The sequence below is a fragment of the Typopeltis vanoorti genome, chromosome 1, assembly GCF_054136105.1.
Source record: "Typopeltis vanoorti isolate ZY-2024b chromosome 1, IOZ_Tvanoo_1.0, whole genome shotgun sequence".
NCBI classification, from domain to species: Eukaryota; Metazoa; Arthropoda; class Arachnida; order Uropygi; family Thelyphonidae; genus Typopeltis; species Typopeltis vanoorti.
Window position 1 is genome coordinate 133,652,494 of NC_143549.1, and position 24,061 is coordinate 133,676,554.

The following is a 24,061-nucleotide window of genomic DNA, read 5'->3' on the forward strand; positions in this document are numbered from 1 at the left end:
AGAGAATCTTGCAGACTTGTAGCGGATTTATTTAGAAGTATAACATCAACCGCATAAAGCAAAGAGCTGACATTAACATCTCCAATTTTGATATCATGTTTAATACCACTTTCCTTCATAATGTGATCCATATAGATTATGAATAACAGAGGGGATAATGTACATCCTTGTCTCACACCAGATTTAACATTAAACCATCTTCCTGTACTTCCTTCAATTCTAACTGCTGACTTACAACTCAAATAAAGACTAAGTATTGCTTGATATAATGCCCCATTGACACCATATAACTGCAGCGTATTGAATAGCTTCTCTCTTGGCACCTTGTCATATGCCTTTTCCAGATCGACAAAACTTAAATACAGATCTTTGTTATATTCTTATGCTTTCTCGACTATTTGTCGTAAAGTGAAGATCTGATCCTGACAGCCTCTATTTTGCCTGAATCCAGCTTGTTCTTCACTAAGCTTTTCTTCCACAATTCTTCTCAACTGTTTCTCAAGTATACTTGCATAGATCTTGCCAGGAACACTCAGTAGGGAAATACCTCTGTAATTCTCACATGCAGTTTTATTTCCCTTTTTTTATATGGGTACTATGAGAGCTCTACTCCAATCATCGGGAATTCGTCCCTCTGTCCAGGCTTTCTGAACTATGCAGTGCAGCCACTGTAAGACTCTCATACCACCATACTTCAGCATTTCTGGTCGAATATCATCTACTCCTGCTGCCTTTCCACATTTTAAGCTTTTGATGGCTTTTTCTATTTCAAGTATGGATATGTATTCCTGACTGCATGCCTGGTCAGTGTTTTTTACCACTGTGCTGTCATCACTGCTTGTTTCATTTAGCAGTTTTTCAAAGTAATTACTCCATACTTCAAGGATATCTTTTTCTCCCATTTTCATGTCACCTTTATCATCTCTAATTCCTTTTATAGCACTCTTTCCTCCATTCTTAAGCTTCTTCAACAACCTCCAGAATATTTTGCCACCTTCTTGATATTTATTTTCTATATTCTTGCCAAAGTCCTCCCATGACTTTTGTTTAGTTAGTTTTACACAGTGTTTAGCTTTCTTACATTTGTCTCTGTATTCTCTAAGAGCACAAGCTGACTTATTTGACAGGAACTTTTGGTATGCTTTCTTCTTTTCCTTCACTGCCTCTTTAACTTCCTGTGTCCACCAGGGAGTTCTGATTTTTTTATCCTTACAGACAACCTCACCACATGCCTCTCTGGCAGAATCAAGCAATGTTTTCTTCAGAGTTTGCCACTGAATCTCCAAGGTTTGATTCATGTTCTCAAACTCTTTCATTTTTTCTTCAATAATCTTTGTATATTTTAGTCTACAGCTCACATCTGAGAGCTGCTCAACTTTTATTCGCTTTAAAACTTTCTTATATGTTATTCTTTTCAATATGAAATTCAATTTTATCCTGCTCAAGACTAAATAGTGATCACTTCCAATTTCAATTCCTCTATACACTTTGGTGTCCTGCACCAGGGAGAAAACATCACTATCAACAATAACATAGTCAATGAGACTTTTCTTATTCCTAGCCTCTTCTCTCCATGTGAATTTGTGCACATTTTTATGTTGGAACATGGTGTTAGTAATAACCAGTCCATGTCCTGAGCAGAAATCCAACAGATATTTGCCATTGTTATTAGCTTTGCTCTTTTCTCCAAATTTTCCCAAAATATTTTTGTATGTCTCACAATCATTTCCTACTCTGCTATTTAGATCCCCAACAAGGACCAACTTTTCCTTTTTCATTGTGTCAGTTGCTTTTTCTAAACCCTCAAAAAATTCCTCCACTTCTATCTTAGTAGAACCTTCTGTGGGACCATAGGCACAAATAAGTCTCATTGTCCAGTTCCCCATTCTCATATTTGCCCACATTACTCTACTTGAGACTGACTGCCATTCAAGAAGATTAGCCTCATATTTTGTGTTGAATACTATGGCTACTCCTTCTTTTCCTTGATTGTCATTGCCTGAATATAACATTTTGTATTTATTGCTCAGAAAGATCTCACCAGTTTTGGTCTTTTTTGTTTCAGTCACCCCTATTATGTCGATCTGGTACTTATCTAATTCCTCAGCTAGCTCCATTTCTTTGCCATTCAGGCTTCTTACGTTGATAGTACCGATCTTTAACTCTGTTGATGTTGAGTTGGGGTTTATTTTCAGATTTGTTCCAGTAGCTGACTTTTCGCTGTTTGCCCTGGTTCCCTGGCAAAAACAATGGGGGCCTTGTTTAACCGGGCGACGCCCCAGCCTTCATGAAATTTTGTCATGTTGTACCATCATTCAATATTTTGGTTTAACTAATAAGAATACAATTTGGTCGGCTGAATCCCAAATTGCCAGCCCATCCTCGTCCGTTCAGTATCCAAGTAGATACCCAACAGGGTGCACCACAAGAAGGTGAGGATTGGACATTAGGTCAGAAGCCCTGGTCGGTTCTCCGCATTCCTTTAAAGGCTATGTGGAGGTCTCCTCTCAGTTATACAGCTTTGACCCTTAAGCACCCCAGTTTCGAATAATTGAAGTACTATTATATGGTGCTCTACAGAGAAGTCGGTTGACATGAAGGTTGGATAAACAGTAGATTACTGTATCTTCTTAGAGATTTCCAAAGAAAATAAACTTGCCATTATATAGAAAAACAATTCATATTAGAAGATGACACAGAAATTAGAATAATTAAAACTCTGCAAGATGGGGAAATGCAGGGTGCTATTTGTCTATTACAGCAGAGGGAAGTGTGATGTCTGAACATATCAGATGTTGAAAGGTAAAAAACATAAATCTGCACTTGCCTCCCACACAGCAGATGAAAATTATGAAGTACTTTGGCTGCAAATAAATGTCTCAACAAGTATTGTTGATAAATTCAGAGAAGCTTCCAAAATCACATATAGATCAACCCATTGTAACAAAAACATTATCATGGATCAAAACTCCCACATTTATTACACCCAGATAGTACTATTGCATCATCACCTACAGAAAAAAGCAATCTTCCTAGCTTCCTACTCATCCAATTCTTGCATAGCTGATCATGGTACATATTCCCTAACCATTCCAAACACTCAATGCTCAGCACCATGTTTCTCCTTTCTCCAGAAGGAGATCAGAAAAATTTTGCTCAAACTGGATACCAAAAAATCTCCCAAGCCTGATAGCATCCCTCTAATTGTTCTAAAGGTCTGTGCCCCAGAGTTGACTCTCAGTTTATGCCTCCTATTTCTATTACTGTCCATCAACAGGGGACTTACTGATTTATGTCACCCATCTCTGAACAAATATGGAAAGGTTTGGTGAATCTCAGGTGGTTGCTCTTTATCTCCAAGGCTTTTGATTGAGTTTGGCATTAAGGTCTATTAAGAAAACTCCCATCATTCATTCAGCCTCCCCTGACTTCTGCAATTCGATAGCCAGCTTTCTGGCCTGATGCTTACTGAGTGAGTGTCCTCATCTTCTGTCTATACAATTAATGCTGGAGTCCCAAAAGGCTCTGTTCTCTTGCCCACCCACCCTCTTCCTTCTACATATAAATGATCTACTCCAGCTGACTGCTAATCCAGTATGCAGCTTTGCTGATGACAGCACATTGCACTCCTCCTTTTCGTTTGACAAACTCTGCAAAGCACAAATAATCACAACTTTCAGAATTCTATCCTCAACTACTTTAAATTCTGATTTTCAAAACATTCATTAATGCGGTTTGGATAACATTATCAGATTCAGTGCTAGCAAAACACAGCTCTGCATTATTTCCTGCAAAAAAGAACCCTGTTCTTCCAGTCTTACCCTTGACAATACTCAAATCTCTATTAAAGATGAGCGATGTACCTTCTTGGAATAACTCTAACTTCAAATCTCTGTTGGCACAAACATATCACAAATATTTCCTCCCTCTGTATCCAAAATATTAGACTTTCTCTTTAGCTCGAGATATTACTTTAACTCCAAACAGCTTTTAACCCTATACAAATTGCAAATCCATCCAACTGTTGAATATTGCTTTCATATCCGGGATGATGTCCCTAAGAGCTCCCTGAAAATACTGGGAGAAAAAAAAAAGTAGTTAGCTTGATTGACAACCCCTCTCTTACTAATACTCTCCACTCACATTCGTATAGGCATTCATTCTCCACAGCCTGCATCTTCTGTAAATACTTCTATGGCTGCTGTTCAGCAGAATTGGCATCAATAATAATTCCCCACCCTCTTGCAGATCCATCCAAATGTGTGCAGCTAATCAACCCCCCCCCACACACACACACAGAATAAATTCTCTGCTTCTTTGTTTATCCCTTCTACTACTGTCCTCTGGAACAGTAGTAGAAGGGATACTGTAGTCTTCCACACTTATTTCCCAAGGAATACAACTACACAACCCACGGCTTTTCAAATCAAATGCGAACAAGTTCCTTATTTCCCATCCATGATACTAGCATGTTATAGGGTAACCAACTTCTCATGGATTGGTCAGATCAACAGAACAAAAAAGTCTGGTGCTTGTTCTTCAAAAATCTCAAGCAGGTAGATCTCAGATATGACTGGTATTATGCATTTAGGCTCAACAGTTTACGCACTCAATGTGTTATTTCCATCTTCTGTTAAACTATTTTTAACCATTGACTAGCTCAATTGTAGTAACCATTATGAATGCAACGTAAAGGAAGAGATATCAATAATGTAATAAACATTATTAATATATCAATAAATCTAGATATAATTAAAAGTAAATTAACACCATGGGCCAAGGAAATTATTGGAGAAGAACAATTTGAGTGTAAATGTGGGATCTGTTCAAGTTCTTCCTTTCCTTAGGAAAGGAAGAACTTGAACAGATCCCACATTTACACTCAAACAAATTATAGAAAAAAGAAGAATTTAACCTGCCAACATATATGGCCTTCCTAGATTATGAGAAAGCATATGGTCTGATGAACAGAACAAAATTAATCAATATACTGTATGAATTGAAAGCTCCACCTCAAACCACAAAAGCAATAGCAAATATAATGGAAGAAAGCTAAATTAAAATTAATAATGAAACAACCGAAAAAATTAAAACCAATAGAGGTCTCATTCAAGGAAGTGGATTATCATAAATACTCTTCGATATATATATATATATATATATATGGGAAAAAAAATTTCAAGAGAATGGAGGAAAAACAAAATCATAGGAATTAAAATAAGAAATAAAGAATTAACCAGCCTATTGTATGCTGACGATCTTATTTTTGCTGATAGAGAAGACCAATTACAGAAAAATCTACACATATTGAACAAAACAATAGAACAGTATGACATGAAGATCTCAATAAATAAAATGAAATCAATAGCATTTCAAGGTAAAGAAATTAAAAGATGCAAACTAGTCATTCACAACAAAGTAATAGAACCAGTGAACAAATTTAAATATCTAGGAAATTACATAAGCCCCAATGGAGAAATTGACATTGCATATAAAAAGCAAAAATTTTTAGCAGTCATTGGAACTTTGAATAGACACTTCAGTAAACAGATGTCTAGAACAATCCAAATAAAACTATATAAAATAATAGCCAAGCCATTTCTGAAATATGGCAGTGAAACATGAACTTGGGGAGAATGAGATAAAAGACAAGTAGAAGCTGCAGAAATGAAGTTCCTAAGACCACTTGCAGGCTATAAAAGAATAGACAGGATAAGAAACAAGAAAACAGTTATCCATAATTAACATAACAGACAACATCACAAACTATAGAAAGAACTGGAAAAAACACATAGAAAGAATGAATGAGGACAGATGGCCAAATATTGCCTGGAAATGGAAACCAAAGGGACACCAATCCAGAGGAAGACCCAGGAGGAAATGGGCAGAAGACTTTTTAAACCCTTGAAAACGTTACAGGCAAACAATTACCTAATACAGGAAGCCAAGAAGAAGAATATATATCAATAATACGCAGGTTCTGCACAGATTGGGCAGAAAGAATGATGTAGGATTTGTGGTCTGTGTTTGATGGAAAGGATTTATACAATGCTGATGGACTGCATCTAAATGGTTTTGGTGTTAGGTGTCTAGAGAGCTTTGTTCACGAGCATGCTGAAGTGCAAATTCAGGAAAACTTAATTTGAAAGCAGTTGTGTGTGTGTGTGTGTGTGAGTGAGTGTGAGAATGACCAAGTACATAATCTAGTCTCTCAACCATGCAAAAATATTGAATAGGATACTCAATTTGAGGAAGTAAGGGTGATTGGGATCCTAAAGGGATGCTGCAGTTTCTATATACTAATGCCAGAAGCATCAGGAACAAGAGGCAGGAGTTTTTGGCATTTGGTTAGTGCTATCTTACCAAAAGTTATAGGCATTAGTGAGACTTGGCTAACAGCAGATGATGTAGTTACAGAAATAGAATGTGAAGGGTTAGTATTTTCAGGGAAGATAGAATGAGTTAGGAGTACTGCTAATGATTGTGGATGAACTGCAGCTAGAAAGAATGGGAGATAGGTGCAATGGTGGCTGTTCATTTGAAGCAGTCTGTGAGATCAAAGCCAGTAAGACATAATATATAGTTGATTGTTGCTGTAGGCCTTGGAGTGCCAGGGATGATTTGGAAGACATGCATTGCCAAATTAGATGAGTACAGGTCCAGTGACCAACTGTGGAGATATAGACTGGAAGGAAGAAAGATCACATAGCAGGAAGGAAATAGAATTTATGCACCTACTAAGAGATAATTACTTAAGGCATGTGAGAGGGGGGGGACTAGGGGTGTGAGAGAACTCTGGTAGAGTTCCAAGGAAGTGAAAAGAGGGCAAATAATTCTCTTGTATAAGGGAGGTTCTAAATTATAGACCAATCAGTAGGTGGTAAAAGTACTGGAAAAATTAGCCCAAGAGTATTCAAGAATGGGTGGATAAGAATATGATACTTTTGAGGGACAACATGGCTTTGTGAAAGATCGGTCATGCCTTAGTAATTTACTAACTTTTTATAATAGAGTGACAGCTGAGTTGGATAAAGGAAATGACTGCATGATGATTCTGCTGGATTTTTCAAAGTCATTTGACAGAATACCGCATGGAACTCTATTACACAAATTAGAACAAATGGGTATGACTCTGGCATGGATATGACATTGGTTATGTAGATAATTTGCCCCTCCATATACTTTTTGATATCTGCTGGACAGATATCAAAAAGTATATGGAGGGGCAAATTAGAGGCAAAAACAGGTTACTAGTAGTGTGCCACAAAGTTCAGTGCTGGGACCATTGCTGTTTAATTTGTACATAAATGATATAGGAAATAACTTGAAAGGAAATATTCGGTTGTTTGCTGATGATACAAAATCAGGTAGAGTAATAGTTAATCAAGGTGATGTGGAGTACGGGCAAAAGATAATGGGTGTCAGTTTAATGTGGAGAAATGTGAAATGCATTTTGGGAAAAATAGATTACAAGCCATATATTATATTCATGACACTTTCCTGGAGCACAGTGTCATATTGATGACACTGTGCCCCAGGAAATAGATGAAGCTAGAGATTTAGGGGGTGGCGATAGACAGTTAAAGTTTACAGGATATATTGCTAAGTTTGCAGAACACATTAACATAGAGATAAAGAAGTTGTTATTCCTCTTTATATGCCCACATCTGGATTAGTGTGCGCAAGTTTTGTCCCCTTGGTTTCTTAGGGATGTGGAAGCAGTGGAGAGGACTCAGAGGTGAGCGACCAAGATGGTAAGTGGCCTGTGGAATGTTCCCTATAAGGATAGATTGAAGGTGTATGGATTGTAGAAGTTGGTTGATAGAAACAGAGGGGATATGATAGAAACATTTAAGTTGCTTAAAGGGTTTTATAGGATTGATGCAGGAGAAATGTTTCAGCACCTGGCTAGAAGGATCAAAACAAGGGGTCATTGCTGGAAGTTGAATAAAAGTGTGGTTAGTAGGTGGTGTGAAGACTAGATTTTTTTACTTGGAGAGTTGTGAATGAGTGAAGTGGGTTGCTAGAGTTAGTTGTGAGTGCTTTGTCTGTTAATGTGTTCAAGAAGAGGTATGATAGATTGTGTGGATGGATTGGGTTTCCTGTGATGAGTCTTCATACCATGGAGGTGTCTATATAATAATAAAGATGGTTTGCTTGTTTGGAAAATGGACTATTTACCAAATTAGGCCTTTTTCTCTTTTAATGTAATAATCTACTCATGAAAGGTCGAAAATCTCCATTTTGTTAGCATAGTAGGTGGATCATGAACTTACTCTAGAGACCAAATGGTTCCTTTTTTGTTTATGCCACTTCTGTTTACCATTGAGCAAAGTTAGAGTTATGTTACACCAGGGTAGTGAAAATTACTTACCCCCACAAGACTTTCATAGATCCATGTCACCATGAGAGTCTAACCCACAGCCTGTTGGTTAATAGGATGGCACTGTGCTCCAGGAAATAGATGAAGCCAGAGATTTAGGGGTGGTGATAGACAGTTAAAGTTTGAACAGTGTTGCAAAGCAGCAACATTGTTCAATGTATATCTTTAAACATCAACAGTGGCAAATTAAAATTAGGTATATTTTTGTCAAGTATGCACTTAAATTAGTCTTGAAGTATTATTAAATCAGGCTTGTGATTTATTAATACTTAAATAATAATAATATTTAATAAGTCTTAAAATTATCTTTCAGCTAAGAAAGGACTTCTTGGCCCTAAAAAAGAATTATGGAATGTTATTGAATTAATAGAGAAACATGTACCTGAAGCAGCAGATATTACTTCCAGTGTAAGGGATTTGCCAACAGTAAAGTAAGTTGCTTTTTATTATTATTATATTTGTAATATAAGATGATCAGAAACATGATGCACCAAAGTAACAAAATAAATATGAAATTTATTTATTTAAGCTGCTAATGTTTCACTAGTTTTATGCCCAGCATCTTCACTGCACAAGCAGCTTATCAATTACTAACAGTCAGTTATTATTGAGACTGTTTTAAAATTGTAACAGACAAATACAAAGAACTGAAGTTCTAATTTGGCACCATTTATTTTTGAAATGAAGTTTGCAAGTTGATATTAAAATGACTATCTCCCAGATTTATGACAAATTAATACACTATGCTTATTGAGATTTGAGGAGTTTACTGCTGAATTCAAAAATAGTCTTTCTGATTTATAGTGACCTTTGTTACACTTCGGTTTTCTTCCAGCTCATCCTGTATATTTGTGTGTGTGTCGGGGGGGGGGGGGGTTTAAAGCATGTTCTCTCAATCCTGACATACCATGATGACAGAGGTGATTAAATATTGGAGACAGCAATAAAACTATCACAATTCCATGTATCTAGGGCACATCTGAAAAGATAGCCAGGGTGCTTAATAAATATAAGCACACCACACTTAAACTGTATATCAAGCCAGTAACCATCGTGTTATCAACTAAGGATAAACTCCATCCGTTATGACATTCAGTAACATATGAAGTTCTGTATGGACAAGATCTGTTGACATTCACTTCAGGGAACATGAGAAATAGATACACAACCATTGTTATTATAAGTTGGGACTGACAGACCATGCTTTAGACTTCCCAGAGGATTAGATGGAAGAAAACCCAAGTTCTGCATAGACGTTAAGTCAGAATGAGCATTTTTGAAATCAGCAGCAACTTTGAAACACTCCTCAAATCTTAACCAACATGGTGTATTAATTTACCAGAACTCTGGGAGACAGTCATTTTATGATCAACTTGTAAACTTCTTTCTTTCAAAAATAAATTCCAGATTAGGACTTCAGTTCTTTGTGTTTCTCTGTTACAATTTTACAATTGTTTCCACTAATAGCTGATTGCTAATGTTTGCGTAGTGGCAAAACTATTTGTGCTCTGAAAATTCTGGGTATAAAACCAGAATTTTATATAAAAATTTTATATATATAAAACCAGTGAAAAATTAGCAGCTAAATAAATAAATTTCGTATTTATTTTGTTCTTTTGGTGTTGTGAATTAAGCTGCAAAATTAGATGAAAACTGTCAACACATAAGCCTATGTACACGTCTCTTATTCATAAGCTAAGCTGTATAGCATAAATGTTATGAAAGGAAATATAATGTCAGTTAACAAAAGAAGGAATGTTAAATTTGATTCTTTGTTATATGTTGTTGAAGATGTCATCTTCAACCCCCCCCCCTTTTTTTTTTAAAATTTTTATTTTATAAAGTCATATGGACTTATTAACTGAATAACTTCTATAGCAACTATGGAATAAAAACCACAAATATTAATGATATAGATAAATGTGTTATGTTCAAAGAATCATTATGTGGAATTTTTTAAAAGCATTTCTATTTATGATTAGATATTTTTAATCCAATTCTGATATTATCAGATGTTTATTTTTTTTAGAACACATTTAGGTAGAGCAAGAGCATGGCTCAGGTTGGCATTAATGCAGAAACGGTTGGCAGATTACTTCAGAGTAATAATAGAGAAGAAAGAAGAAGTACTCTTGTAAGTATATACTCTATTTCTTTATAAATTATAAGATTCCCCACCCCCCTTTATTTTTTATTCCTGCATTTTTTTTTTTTTTTCGAGTTCTGCCAATTGATATTTTTTGCATTTGGTCTCTAGTTTCTCACTAATTTAACCCTTTTTCTCTCTCTCTTTTTTTTAAAGTCCTGATAGGCATCATCATTGCAAGAAGTATTAGTGGAAAAGAGGTAGAACTAGCAGAAGAATTAGAGAAATATTACTTTAATAATTGGTGGTACTGAAACAAAGAAGACAGAAACAAATAAGATTCTTCTAAATAACAACTACAAGATGATAATATTCAGGCAATATCAGAGTAAGGAAGGAGTAGCTTTTGTGTAGTATTCAGCCCAAAACACGAGTATAATCTTGAATGACAGGTACTTGCAAGCAGAGTGATGCTTGCGACATCAAAATGGGGAATTAGATAATGAAACTGATTTGTATGGTCCCACAGAATCGTATTACTGAGGAAGAAGTGAAGGAATTTTTCAAGTCATTAAATAAGGTAGCTGTTGCAAAGGCAAAGTTGGTCCTTGTTGGCAGGGATCTAGAAATCCATTCACCACAGGCGAGTTATGAGAGAAAAGTGGCAAGTGAATTTTCAGCATTTTTTTTTTTTTTTTCACATAATTGACAATTTATTTTCCATTTTAAAACATCATCTTATTTGGTCCTGTGGTTTGCTGGTGATGAGGATATATTAAGAAAGGGTCAGAGAAGACTGACTCAAGTGGTAACTGGGATGTGGGATATGAAGATTGAGGGAATGCAATTTGCTGCAAAGTCTTGTGAATAAGAGGAATAGAGGGAATATAATTAATACATTTAAGTTAGTAAAGGGTTGTTACCAGGTTAATATGGAAAGAACTTTTCATAGAATAGAAGGGGAGGTAGAACAAGAGGAACTGTATAAAGAACTTATACAGTATAAGTTTAACTGCAAGTTCCTAGCAAGTGTATAAGGAGGGTTGAGCAGGGGCATAAAGAGCAGGTTTTTTGCATGGAGAGTGGTTGGTGAGTGGAATGCATTACTTGACATTGTGATGAATGCAGATACATTGAATGAATTGAAACCACTGTTTGTGTATTTAAACTACTGTTACACACACACACATACACACACACTGTTTGTGTGTGTAACAGTGTATGCCTATTGTGATAAGTCTTTGAACTCCATGGAGGTCTGATGTTCATAATAATAATATGGAAGATGATGACAGAATTAACAAAGTTGATTTGGTAGAAGTGGTCAGGTAAATAAATTTATATGAAATTAGTGAAAACATTATATTAGTTGTATACTAGACAGTGTTTAAATCCATTCTAATTTATGGATCTAAGAGTTGGGCTAGAAATAAAATAGTGATCAAAGATCAGAGACCATAGATATCAGATAAAAAAAAAAAAAAAATCAAAGGAGTGAAAAGATGGCATCAAGTGCCATTTCATCTGCAAACTATTGAACCAACTTTTCTTCCTTTATTCTACTTGTTTGTAACAGCCTTATTCCCCCCTCCCATCCCCCCAACCAGTTCCATTTTTTTTCCCCAATGAATGCACATTAACAGATTCCTTCTTTCACTCTATCCACCACTCACTAATACACACAATGAGTGTGTGAGAGAGAGAGAGAAGACTGTTTGAATATATAGATATCTATTTAGTTATTCTTAGCCTTGTAATCTGAAGTCCATTCTGTCACATCAATCCTTGGCATAAATTTGTTCCTTTCAAGGAAGCTAGTAACTACTCAGAAAGTACATTAAGTTATTTTAATAAATAAAAACTAATCAAGATGGAAGTTATAGTTGGTCTTCGGAAGTTATAGTTGGTCTTTTTTTCAAGATTAACACATACTATTTGGATTACAAGACCATAGGTTTTAATACACATATATACAAAAAGTCTACTAGTTTCGCTAGCTGTAACTGACTAGCTTTGTCAAGACGAGAAGGTAAAAAAAACTATTAGTAAATGCAAAAAAAACAAAGGAATGCAGAAATGGTTAACAACCATTAGACAAAATTGGAAAGGTTCGCGTAACATGATACACATGAAGTGTGAGGAGTCAGTCATTTTTACAAAGTCGCGTTACATAATTTTTGGTATAATTTAGCTCTGCTAAACTTAATGAGTTAATCAGATTTTTCCATGTCCTTTAATATAACCTCTTGGTTACGATTAAGGTTACATCCTGTTTGTAGGACTACTGCAGCTTCTTTAAAAGTTCAACAACTGTAATCCTCTCCTATATATGGCACGGAGCTGTTATCCCAATCTGTTGCATGATTTTAAGTTGAGAAATGATGTGCCAAACCTGAGGTGTCTGTTCTGTTGTGATTGACATCTCCTACATGTTCCTTCTTTCTAATTTTTAGGCTTCTCAAAGTTTGGCTTATGTAGAATAGTCCACACGTGCATGGTATGCTATAAACACCCGCATATTTGAAGAAAGTTGTCTTTAGGGGATGATCGTAAAAACTGTCTAGTGGTACTCATCTGTTTAAAAAACAACTCTGATGTTATAAGGTTTCATAATTCTAACTATTTTTGTGGAGACTGAGCAAACATAGGTTGGCTCAGTCTCCACAAAAATAAGAAGCTGCAGTAGTCCTATGAACAGGATGTAACCTTAATCGTAACCAAGGGGTTACGATTAAGGTTAAAAAAGAGAGCTTAACTCTTTCCATCATATGAAATTTACATTAGAATTGGAAAACAATCGTCAACTACCCTTTTTAGATATGCTAGTTAAAAGAAAAGAGAATGAACATATCAAACTTATGATATATAGAAAACCCACGAAATGGACGGTATCTCCATTATTCTTCTAATCATCACCATACATAGAAATGCATCATTATACATATGCTAAGAAACAGAGCCCGAAATATAGTCACAGAAGAAGACGTACGTACAGAATTTTCCCTTATATCTAAATCTCTATCACAGAATGGTTATCCTCAAAACATAATCAATAAAATTCTCTACAGTAACAACTTCCAACAACAACGTATAGCAACTCAATATGTTTCATTTATCGTCTTACCCTATGTTGGCTCAGTCTCCACAAAAATAGCTAGAATTATGAAGCCTTATAACATCAGAGTTGTTTTTTAAACCAATGAGTACTACTAGAGAGTTTTTACGATCCCCTAAAGACAACGAAGCTTTCTTCAAATGTGCGGGTATTTATAGCATACCATGCACGTGTGGACTATTCTACATAAGCCAAACTTCGAGAAGCCTAGAAATTAGAAAGAAGGAACATGTAGGAGATGTCAATCACAACAGAACAGACACTTCAGGTTTGGCACATCATTTCTCAACTTAAAACCACGCAATAGATTGGGATAACAGCTCCATGCCATATATAGGAGAGGATTACAGTTGTTGATCTTTTAAAGAAGCTGCAGTAGTCCTACGAACAGGATGTAACCTTAGTTGTAACCAAGGGGTTATATTAAAGGACATATGGAAATATCTGATTAACTCATTAAGTTAACGAGTTAATCAGAAACATTATGTAACGCGACTTTGCAAAAATGACTGACTCCTCACGCTTCATGCGTATCATGTCACGTGAACCTTTTCAATTTTGTCTAACAGTTGTTAACTGTTTCTGCATTCCTTTGTTGGTTTTTTGTATTTACTAGCATTTTTTTTTTACCTTCTCGTCTTGACAAAGCTAGTCAGTTACAGCTAGCGAAACTAGTAGACGTTTTTGTATATATGTGTATTAAAACCTGTGGTCTTGTAATCCAAATGGTATGTGTTAATCTAAAAACTAATCAAGAAACTAATTCATTGCCATAGCCAAATTTCAAAAATCTTAGAATGCACTTTTCACATCACTGTTTATTGTTATATATCTTTAATGCAGCTCACCAAGGATGCTATTAGTATTACTCTACCCTAGAATATTTTGTTACCTTCATTGATGTCTTCTATATTCTTACTAGTCTTCCTGTGGCTTTTGTCATCTGCTTTTATTCATAGCTTTCTTGCATTTTTTTCTGTATTCTACCTGGGTATCTGCTGTCTTACTTGCCAGGAACTTTCAGTGTGGTTTTTGTCTTTTCTAGGACTGATCCCTTTTGAGCCCACCATGAAGTTCAGATTTTTCTGTTGTTGCAGAAAACTTCACGTTCCTCTCTTCATAAATCACTGTTTTCTTCAGGTATCTGCTATCTGAACCAAGCCACAGAGTCTCCTTGGGCTTGGTTCTTGTTTTTAAATGTTTTCCTATTTTTTCTCCAAGATTTGAATATTTGAGTCTGCAGTTCATATCTGAAAGTTGCTTGATTTTGATTCTTTTAAAACTTCCTTGCATGTTTTTCTTTTCAGTGTGATATTCTTTTGAATTCATTTCAACTTTAAAACTAGTTGATCACTTCCTATTTCAAATCTCCTGTATAGCTTGTATCCTTAACCACTACTGAAGATATCAGTGTTAATGATAAAATAGTCATTAAAACTTCTTATTTCTTGTGTTCTCTCTCCATGTGCATTTATGCACATTTTTTTATTGGAACCTGGTGTTTATAGTGCCCAGTCCATCTTCTGAAAGAAATCTAGCATATATTTACTATTATTATTTCCTTTGTTTTTCCTTCAAATCTTCTCAAAACATTTATATATGTCTGGTATTCACTTTCTACTTTGCTATTTAGATATTTAACACTTTTTCTTCTTTTGAGTCAGTTGCTCTATTTCTTTCTCTCTAATGACTCAAAATTTGTGTACTACTTCTTTATTATAACACTTCGGGTCAATAGGTGCAAAGAAGCCTGATATCCAATTTCCCATTTTGGAAATTTTTCACATTACTACTTTGAAATTGTCTACCACTCAGGAAGTTTATGTACTCTTTCCTTCTATGATTGCTACTGAATATAACATCTTGCAGTTATTATCTAGCACCGTCTCATCTGTTTTGAGGTTCTTTGCATCTATGATGCCAGTTATGTTGACATAGTACTTCTTTAACTCTCCCAAAAGTTTCACTTCTTTTCTTTTGACACTATTTTGATGGTGTCAGTATTCATTTCTCTTGAGATTGATGTTTTTTTGGCAGTTGACTTTTTTCTTTATTTGCTGTGGTTTCCTGTTGGAAACAGTTGGGATGAAGTCTAGTTTGACCAGGGAGTGCTCCAGCTAGCATGGCACTTCATCATGATGTACCATCTTTTTTGTTCTATGTTTAAGCAGATATAGGAGGGTGGTCTGAAAAGTTCTCAGCCTAACTATGAAAAAACGAATTTATAATTTCAAAGTTATTTTTATTTTTCAACGTAATCTCCCTTAAGACTAATACATTTATTCCAGCGATACTCCAGTGCCATTATCCCATCCCTGTAGTGGTTCGCAGTAAGATCTGCAAAATACCCCTCTGCAGCTGATCACCTCTTGATTCGAAGAAAAACGCTAATCAGCGAGGAAGAGTTTTAGTTTTGGGAAGAGATAGAAATCAGAGGGGTATTTCAAATAGGGTGGGATGTTCCAACAATTCATAGTGCAGATCCCTTAATTTTCCCATTGTGAAAACACGTTTGTGTGCAGGTGCATTGTCCTGATGAAAGATGATTTTTTTTTCTTCTGCAAACTGGATCTTTTCTCAAAAATTTTTTGTCTAGGCTGGTTAAAGATCGGAGTAATATTTCCCGGTTATTGGTTTACCTTTTTCAAGATAATTAATAAACAAAATGCCTTTAACATTCCAAAACACCAATGCCATGACCTTTTCTGCTGATGGAACCAATTTTGTCTTCTTTGGCGCTGAACAACTGGCTTCTGTCCACTGTTTGGATTCTGGTGTGTAATGGTGAATCCAAGTCTCATCCATAGTAATAAATCAATGCACAAAATCAGTTTTATTCTTAAAATGCTTCAAGCACTGCTCAGAGATTTTCATGCGAATACGTTTTTGATCTGCTGTGAGCAAGTGTGGCACCTATGTTGCACTAAGGTTTTTTCATTTGCAATTCTTCATGCAAAATATATCTGCACGTTCTTTTGAAATACCTATAGTCTCAGCAGTTTTATGCATTTTGGACTTGCTGGTCGTCCAATACCATATCGTGCACTTGATCAATGATTTCTAGTGTTCTCACACTTTTTGGATGTCATTTACATGGATCATCTTTAAGGGCTGGTACAGCCAGGTTTAAACTTGGTAGCCCATTTCTTAATTGTTCGAAACGAAGGAGAAGAGTGCCCATAAACTTTTAATGAACTTTGATTGGTGTTAAACCTTCTTTTACAAAGAATTTTATAACCGCACGATACTCAATTTTATCCATTTCAAGGGATACAGACAACACTTTTGCTTCAGACAGCAGTATAAAACAAACTACTTGATAAAATGACTTACAATTTCACATGGATGCTTATGACAGATGTACCAACTTAGAAAAAAAAAAATCTTGCTGATAGTGTTGCCATCTATGGTCAAGGCCGAGAACTTTTCAGACCACCATCGTAGTTTAGCCGATAAGTTCAAAATTTCCAACCCTTTCTTGTTTTGTCATCTGTATCCATCCGTATACCCTACTTATAGAGTACACCATTAGAAGGTGATGACTGGACTGTAATGAGGTTATATTCTCTGGTTAGTTCTCTGCATTCCATACGTGATGCATAGAAGTCAGCTCTTTCTTTTTATGTTGACCCCACACACGAAAGGTCACAAGAACTATAACACTATGATGCCATGTCTGGGCAAATGATTAAGGAGAAAATGTAGCATGTCAATATGTTTCTTAAAGAGTTGAGAGGTTGTAGTTGGAAAAACAGTAGGGAGTGGGAGATACATATGTCATTTTCAGGGCTCTTTCTTACTGGGGACAAACAGATGTATCTGTTAGTCTTCAGGAACACAAAATTTACATTCAGTTACATGTTGAGAACAGGAGCGCCATGTCTGGCTAAGCATGTTATTAATACCACACATATACACACAGCAGATGAAACTGAAACATTACATAAACTAGAATATGGTGCAAAAAAACACTTTAATAGGACAAAAACTAAAAAGTAAATTACAAAAGCAAAAAGTAAAAAGCCAGTAAATTACTTAAATTTTTTAATGATATTTGTAAATACTCTTAAGTAATTAATAAGGACTATTACTCAAACATCTTGAAGTCTTAGGAACAAATATGCTGTAAAAAATGACAATATACCTCAGTTTTGATACTTTACTGAAATTGCATATGTTAATAGATGATGTAATGACAGCCAATGTTGGTCTACAGCATTATATATAGTCATCTAGTATTTACAGGTTAGCTAGGGTTAAATAATTTGGTCTGGAGACCAAAATATATATATATATATATATATAATTTTTTCCCCCCCCCCCCCAGGCCTCAAGTAAACAAGATTGTTTGAACACTGGGTAACAAAAACTGATATTCAGAAACATCCATTATCACAGTGATATTCAAACCCATGTTAAAGAGTTAATATGCTTTCCATTCTGCCAACCAGATTGGCATCATACAGTATATCATATTTAATCAAAGGAATGAAGAATTCAAATCTTACATAAAGCATGGATGATTGTAAATGCTCCTGTCTTTTTAACAAGTTAATAGCATCTTTGAATTTATACAGAGTGGTTTCTAAAAAATAATAATGCTGTAGACTAACACTGTCATTGATTGGTTTATAACCTTGTGGGTGGGATTAATATATATATATATATATATATGCGCATGTGTGCACACAGACATACACAAATATACATAGCTCATCTTCTCTGATTTCTGTCAAACACATGCTCTAATGATGCAGTTGTTACATCTGTAAAAATGTAGAAGTTTCTAAACAGTACTTTTTTTTAAATATTAATTTTCATTTTAATTAAATCAGTCTAAAATATTGCATTACTGCATTTTTGAAATATCAATATCATTTCATATATTTTAGTTCATTTTTCACATTTCATGTAGAGAATTTTATGAAGATGAAGCTCTGATGATGACTGATGAAGCAGTTGTAATTGGTGGATTGCTGGTAGGATTAAACGTAATTGATTGTAATTTGTGTGTCAAGGAAGAGGATTTAGATTCTCAGGTTTGCATATTTAGTGGTTTTATAGAAGCACTAGAACTTTTCTTAAAAAAAGAAACTCATGTGCATATTATATACTATGTATTATATATTAATGCTTATATTAACTCATTTTCAGATGAAAATGAAAAAGTATAACAAAATGCTTGGCAGTTGCGATAATTGAATGGTATAATAAAACTTTTTAAACTTATCAAAGAAAGAGCCATATGACTTCATTTTGGTTCAAATGAATAAATAGAAATAGGGGATATTAAAGATCGAACCTTATTTCAAAGCTAAATATATGTAGGACCTTCGAAAGTTTTGAAAATGTGACTAGAGAGCTTATTTAATTTGAGAATATAATCCTTGGCATTGGAATTGCCTTAGCTTGCATTACAAGTAAGGGTGGATCTTTAATATCTCCTATTTTTATTTATTTTACATTGCCAAAATGAAGCCATATTGCTCTTTCTTTCATCCATAATTTATCTGTTATTAGTGCTTTTGATAAAGGTTTCACTCACCTGACAGGTGTTTTGAACTGGTCAGTTTTCTTCAGAGACTAGGCAGAAACCTTAAGAGGGCAAAAAAGACTCTTTCAATACCAAAGCAATCCTATATCAAAGAGTTGTATTTATCATAAGTGAATTCTTAGTCAGTACATAATTTTAATTATTACGTACTGACTGAGAATTCACTTATGATAAATACAAATCTTTGATATAGGATTGCTTTGGTATTGAAAGAGTCTTTTTTGCCCTCTTAAGGTTTCTGCCTAGTCTCTGAAGAAAACTGACCAGTTCAAAACACCTGTCAGGCCAGTGAAACCTTTATCAAAAGCACTAATAACAGATAAATTATGGATGCCTGAAGAGTACTTTTGTCTTTTAAGCAGTGCAAGCTAGGATAACTCAGATTGCCAAAGATTATATTCTCATAAGATCTCTGGTCACATTTTTGAAACTTTCAAAGTTTCTACATATATTTGGCTTTGAAATCAGGTTAGATCTTTAACATCCCCTACTTCAGTCTACTTATTTAAACATTTTGTATAGTTTATCTTTATTCAAACACCTTGAGAGCTTCTCTAAGGCCCAATATAGTTTCAGTGAAACGGTTCTAATAATTAACTGGTAATTAGTTTACGGAATTAACAACGCATATAAAGGATATTAATTAAAGGCAACTTTAATGAATAACTTCAATATTTCGGCAACGTCACATTGCCATCTTCAGGAACATAAAAACATGGTATGTGCACACAGGCACTAACAAAAGCAAATGAGGAAGAAGGCAAGAAACTAATATTGTTCCTAAAGTCCTAATGGTGCCCTCTGCTGGGCTAATTTGGTTTGTCTTGGCCGTTGCGCTGAAGTTCTCATAATGTAAGTCTCCCAAATTTGGGGTAGTTTCATGCACCCAAATTTGTTTAGGTTTGGAACGTTTTTTAGAGCTGCTGATGATTCCTTGAATAATCTTTCGTACTTAAACTTGCTGTGGTGTATTATTTTAGTTTTCTTCCAACGAATTCTATGGTGGGTATCTAAGGCATGGTGTGCCAGCCCAGAGTGGCTGTACTGGTGAAACCGGATGTAATCTTTGTGTTCTGAAATCCTGATATTTGCTGTCCTGCCTGTTTGGCCAAAGTAGGACACTTTGCATCTGCAAAGGACCTGGTATATCCCAGGTAGGTCTAGGGGAAGTGGTTGGTCTTTGGTAGAGTGGATAAGGGATGCCAACTTTTTATATGGTCTATAACAAGAAGTCAGATCATATTTTTTGAGAATATTGGTTATTTTCTCAGAGGTGCCCTGGATGTAGGTGATGGTGATAGATTTGGTGTAATCTTTATTGTGGAGGGGGGGTTGTGGTTTACTGGTTTTAGTAATTTTTGGATTTTTTGGGGGTTATAGCCATTGGCTAAGAAAGTGTTGAGGATGTGGTTTAGTTCAGTGGTTAGGGCATCGTCATCTGAGCAGATTAATTTTGCCCTGTTATATAGTGTTTTTATAACCCCATATTGATATGGGGGGGGGGGAGATTGCTGGTGAATGTATCTGCCAGTATGGGTGGGTTTTCTGTAAACAGAGAAAACCAAAGATCCATCAAGCTTCAAGCTGGCGAGTGATTAAAGTGTCTAGGAAGGGGAGGGTGTTGTTTTCCTCTTTTTCTAAGGTGAACTGGACTCTGGGGTGTTTGTTGTTTAAGTGTGTGAGGAAGGAGTGGAGTGTATCTGAGCCATGTGGCCAAATAGCGAACACATCATCCACGTATCGAAGCCAAATAGTGGGTTTTTGTGGGGGCAGAGTTTAAGCCTTTCTCTTCAAAGGTCTCCATAAAGAAATTAGCCAAGGCTGGGGAAAGTGGTGAACCCATTGGATGTCCCCTCTATCTGTTTGTAGAATTTTCCTTGCGAAACGAAATAGCCTGAGTTCATTGTGAACTGAAATAGGGCTGAGATATCGGGAGGAAACTTGGCTTGGATGAGCTCTAGGGTTTCTTTGAGTGGGACATTAGTGAATAAGCAGGAGACGTCAAAATTGACCATTATGTCAGTGTGTTGGAGTGAGAGGTTTTCTATACTGGCTTTAAAGTTGGCTGAGTTTTTTATGTGTGATGGTGTGTTGCCAGTATAGTGTGCGAGCATTTTGGCTAAATGTTTGGCTAATTTATTTGTGTGTGTGTGGGGGGGGGGGGGGGAATCAATGCAATCTACTATGGGACGTAATGGCACATTTTGTTTATGTATTTTTGGGAGTCTATATAATCGGGGGGGGGGGTCTAGAGTTATAAGTTTTTTATTTTGTTAGTGACTTCCACAGGCCAAGAAGTGACTTTCTTAAGGAGTCTGTGGAGAGTTCTAATTTGAGAGTTGGTAGGATTATATTCAATATGGAGGTAGGTAGTACGGTCTAGTACTAAAGCATTAAGCTTACCTTTGTAGTCCTTTTGATTGAGCACCACAGTGGCGTTTCCCTTATCTGCTTTGGTGATTGCTATTTTTTTGTTTTTCTTCATTTCTAGTAGAGCTGCATATTCGTCTTTGGATAAGTTGGTTTTTGGAGGTTTTGCTTTGGTGAGAACACCGGTTACATCCAGTCTGACGTTGTTGGCCATATGCTTAGGAAGGTTGCGAATCCCACATTCTATTTGGATCATGATTTTCTCAGCAGGTATTCTTTTAGGAGCTAGGGCGAAATTGTGGCCACGTGAAAGTGCGGTGAGGGCTTCAGGCTTTAAAACTACAGACGAGAGGTTGACTACAGCGTTGAGTGGTGGCTGTGGTAAGGAAGTAGACGACAGATACATTCACCAGCAATCTCACCACCTTCCCCACCCTTGACACCAATTTCTTTATGGAGACCTTTGAAGAGAAAGCCTTAAACTCCACCCCACAAAAACCCACTATTTGCCTTCGATATGTGGATGATGTGTTCACTATTTGGCCACATGGCTCAGATACACTCCACTCCTTCCTAACACACTTAAACAACCAACACCCTAGAGTCCAGTTCACCTTAGAAAAAGAGGAAAACAACCCCCTCCCCTTCCTAGACACTTTAATCACTCGCCAACTTGATGGATCTTTGATTTTCTCTGTTTACAGAAAACCCACCCGTACTGGCAAATACATTCACCAGCAATCCCCCCCCACTCACAATAATATGGGGGTTATAAAATCACTACATAACAGGGCAGAATTAATCTGCTCAGATGACAATGCCCTAACCACTGAACTAAACCACATCCTCAACACTTTCTTAGCCAATGGCTATAACCCCCAAAAAATCCAAAAAATACTAAAACCAGTAAACCACAATCCCCCTCCTCCCCCCTCCACAATAAAGATTACACCAAATCTATCACCATCACCTACATCCAGGGCATCTCTGAGAAAATAACCAATATTCTCAAAAAATATGACCTGACTTCTTGTTATAGGCCATATAAAAAGTTGGCATCCCCTTATCTGCTCTACCAAAGACCAACCACTTCCCCTAGACCTACCTGGGGTATACCAGGTCCCTTGCAGCTGCAAATTGTCCTACTTTGGCCAAACAGGCAGGACAGCAAATATCAGGATTTCAGAACACAAAGATTACATCTGGTTTCACCAGTACAGCCACTCTGGGCTGGCAGACCATGCCTTAGATACCCACCATAGAATTCGTTGGAAGAAAACTAAAATAATACACCGCAGCAAGTTTAAGTATGAAAGATTATTCAAGGAATCATCAGCAGCTCTAAAAAACGTTCCAAACCTAAACAAATTTGGGTGCATGAAACTACCCCAAATTTAGGAGACTTACATTATGAGAACTTCAGTGCAACGGCCAAGACAACCAAATTAGCCCAGCAGAGGGCACCATTAGGAGTTTAGGAACAATATTAGTTTCTTGCCTTCTTCCTCATTTGCTTTTGTTAGTGCATGTGTGCACATACCATGTTTTTATGTTCCTGAAAATGGCAATGTGACGTTGCTGAAATATTGAAGTTATTCATTAAAGTTGCCTTTAATTAATATCCTTTTTATGCGTTGTTAATTCCGTAAGTTAATTACCAGTTATGTATGACCAACGTATAATCCTTGCTACTAGAGTTCTAATAATTGATCTACACTTACCTGCTCAAATATTCTAATATTATGTCCTGTACTGCAAGAGTGGTCATTCTGAGTTTACATAATGAATGAACACATGATGGGCAAGTATGAGAGGTGTTCCAAATGATTCATCCTTTGTGAATAGTTCCTCATCCAAAGGAGATAGAGAGATATATATTAGTGAAATCAAAAATAGTTTTAAATTTCTACTTAATTTTCATATACTATTTTTTGAGACAATTCATTTTCTTCACTGCATAAGTTTTTTAAAACTGTTACAATAAAATTTTTCTATTTGTTTTTGGAACTGTTTTCTCACCTCTGATTTAATGTGTTTGTCATTTTCAAAATGAACACCCTTGAGTAATATCTTCGTTTGTTTTATTTGTTATTGAAGAGATTAGATTTGAAGTTGTGGAACATCTTTATGTGTAGAACTTGACTCCATTGAATTGATTACTTCCTAACTTGAAGATAAATCCCATGGTTATCCATTTTGAAAATTGATAAAATGTGAAAGAAGGCCAAAGCTGAGATAGGAAAATGGTTCTGAAAACAGAATGAAGAGTTTTTCTATAATGTCTTTGAAAACTAGTTATGCAGTGAAGTGAATGTATTGGAAGGAAAGAAGGGAAAGTTATGAGAACATTGCATGAATCATTATGTCATGCATATGATTAGTAGGCTTTTGCCACAGACAGAAAATTGCAGTCATGGTTTTAAAAAAAGAAATATTAATTTTCTTATTTTAATTTATGCTAGAAAAATAGCATTATACAATTTTTCTGTAGAACATCAACAATTCTTGATATATTAAAAATTGATTACATGTATACACACAAATATAATGCAA

The 24,061-nt window shown here is 35.8% G+C and overlaps 1 protein-coding gene across 2 annotated transcripts in view; it reads left to right on the forward strand.

Annotated features, from left to right (window-relative positions):
* The window catches only part of LOC150110447 (RUN and FYVE domain-containing protein 2-like), a 358,385-nt gene that overhangs the window by 120,559 nt on the left and 213,765 nt on the right, over window positions 1-24,061 (forward strand). For both annotated transcript variants that reach the window (XM_090393911.1, XM_090393918.1), the window contains exons 3-5: window positions 8,697-8,814; window positions 10,413-10,517; window positions 18,500-18,623. In XM_090393911.1, coding sequence (XP_090250037.1) covers window positions 8,697-8,814; window positions 10,413-10,517; window positions 18,500-18,623 — 347 coding nt within the window. The remainder of the gene's footprint in view (window positions 1-8,696; window positions 8,815-10,412; window positions 10,518-18,499; window positions 18,624-24,061) is intronic.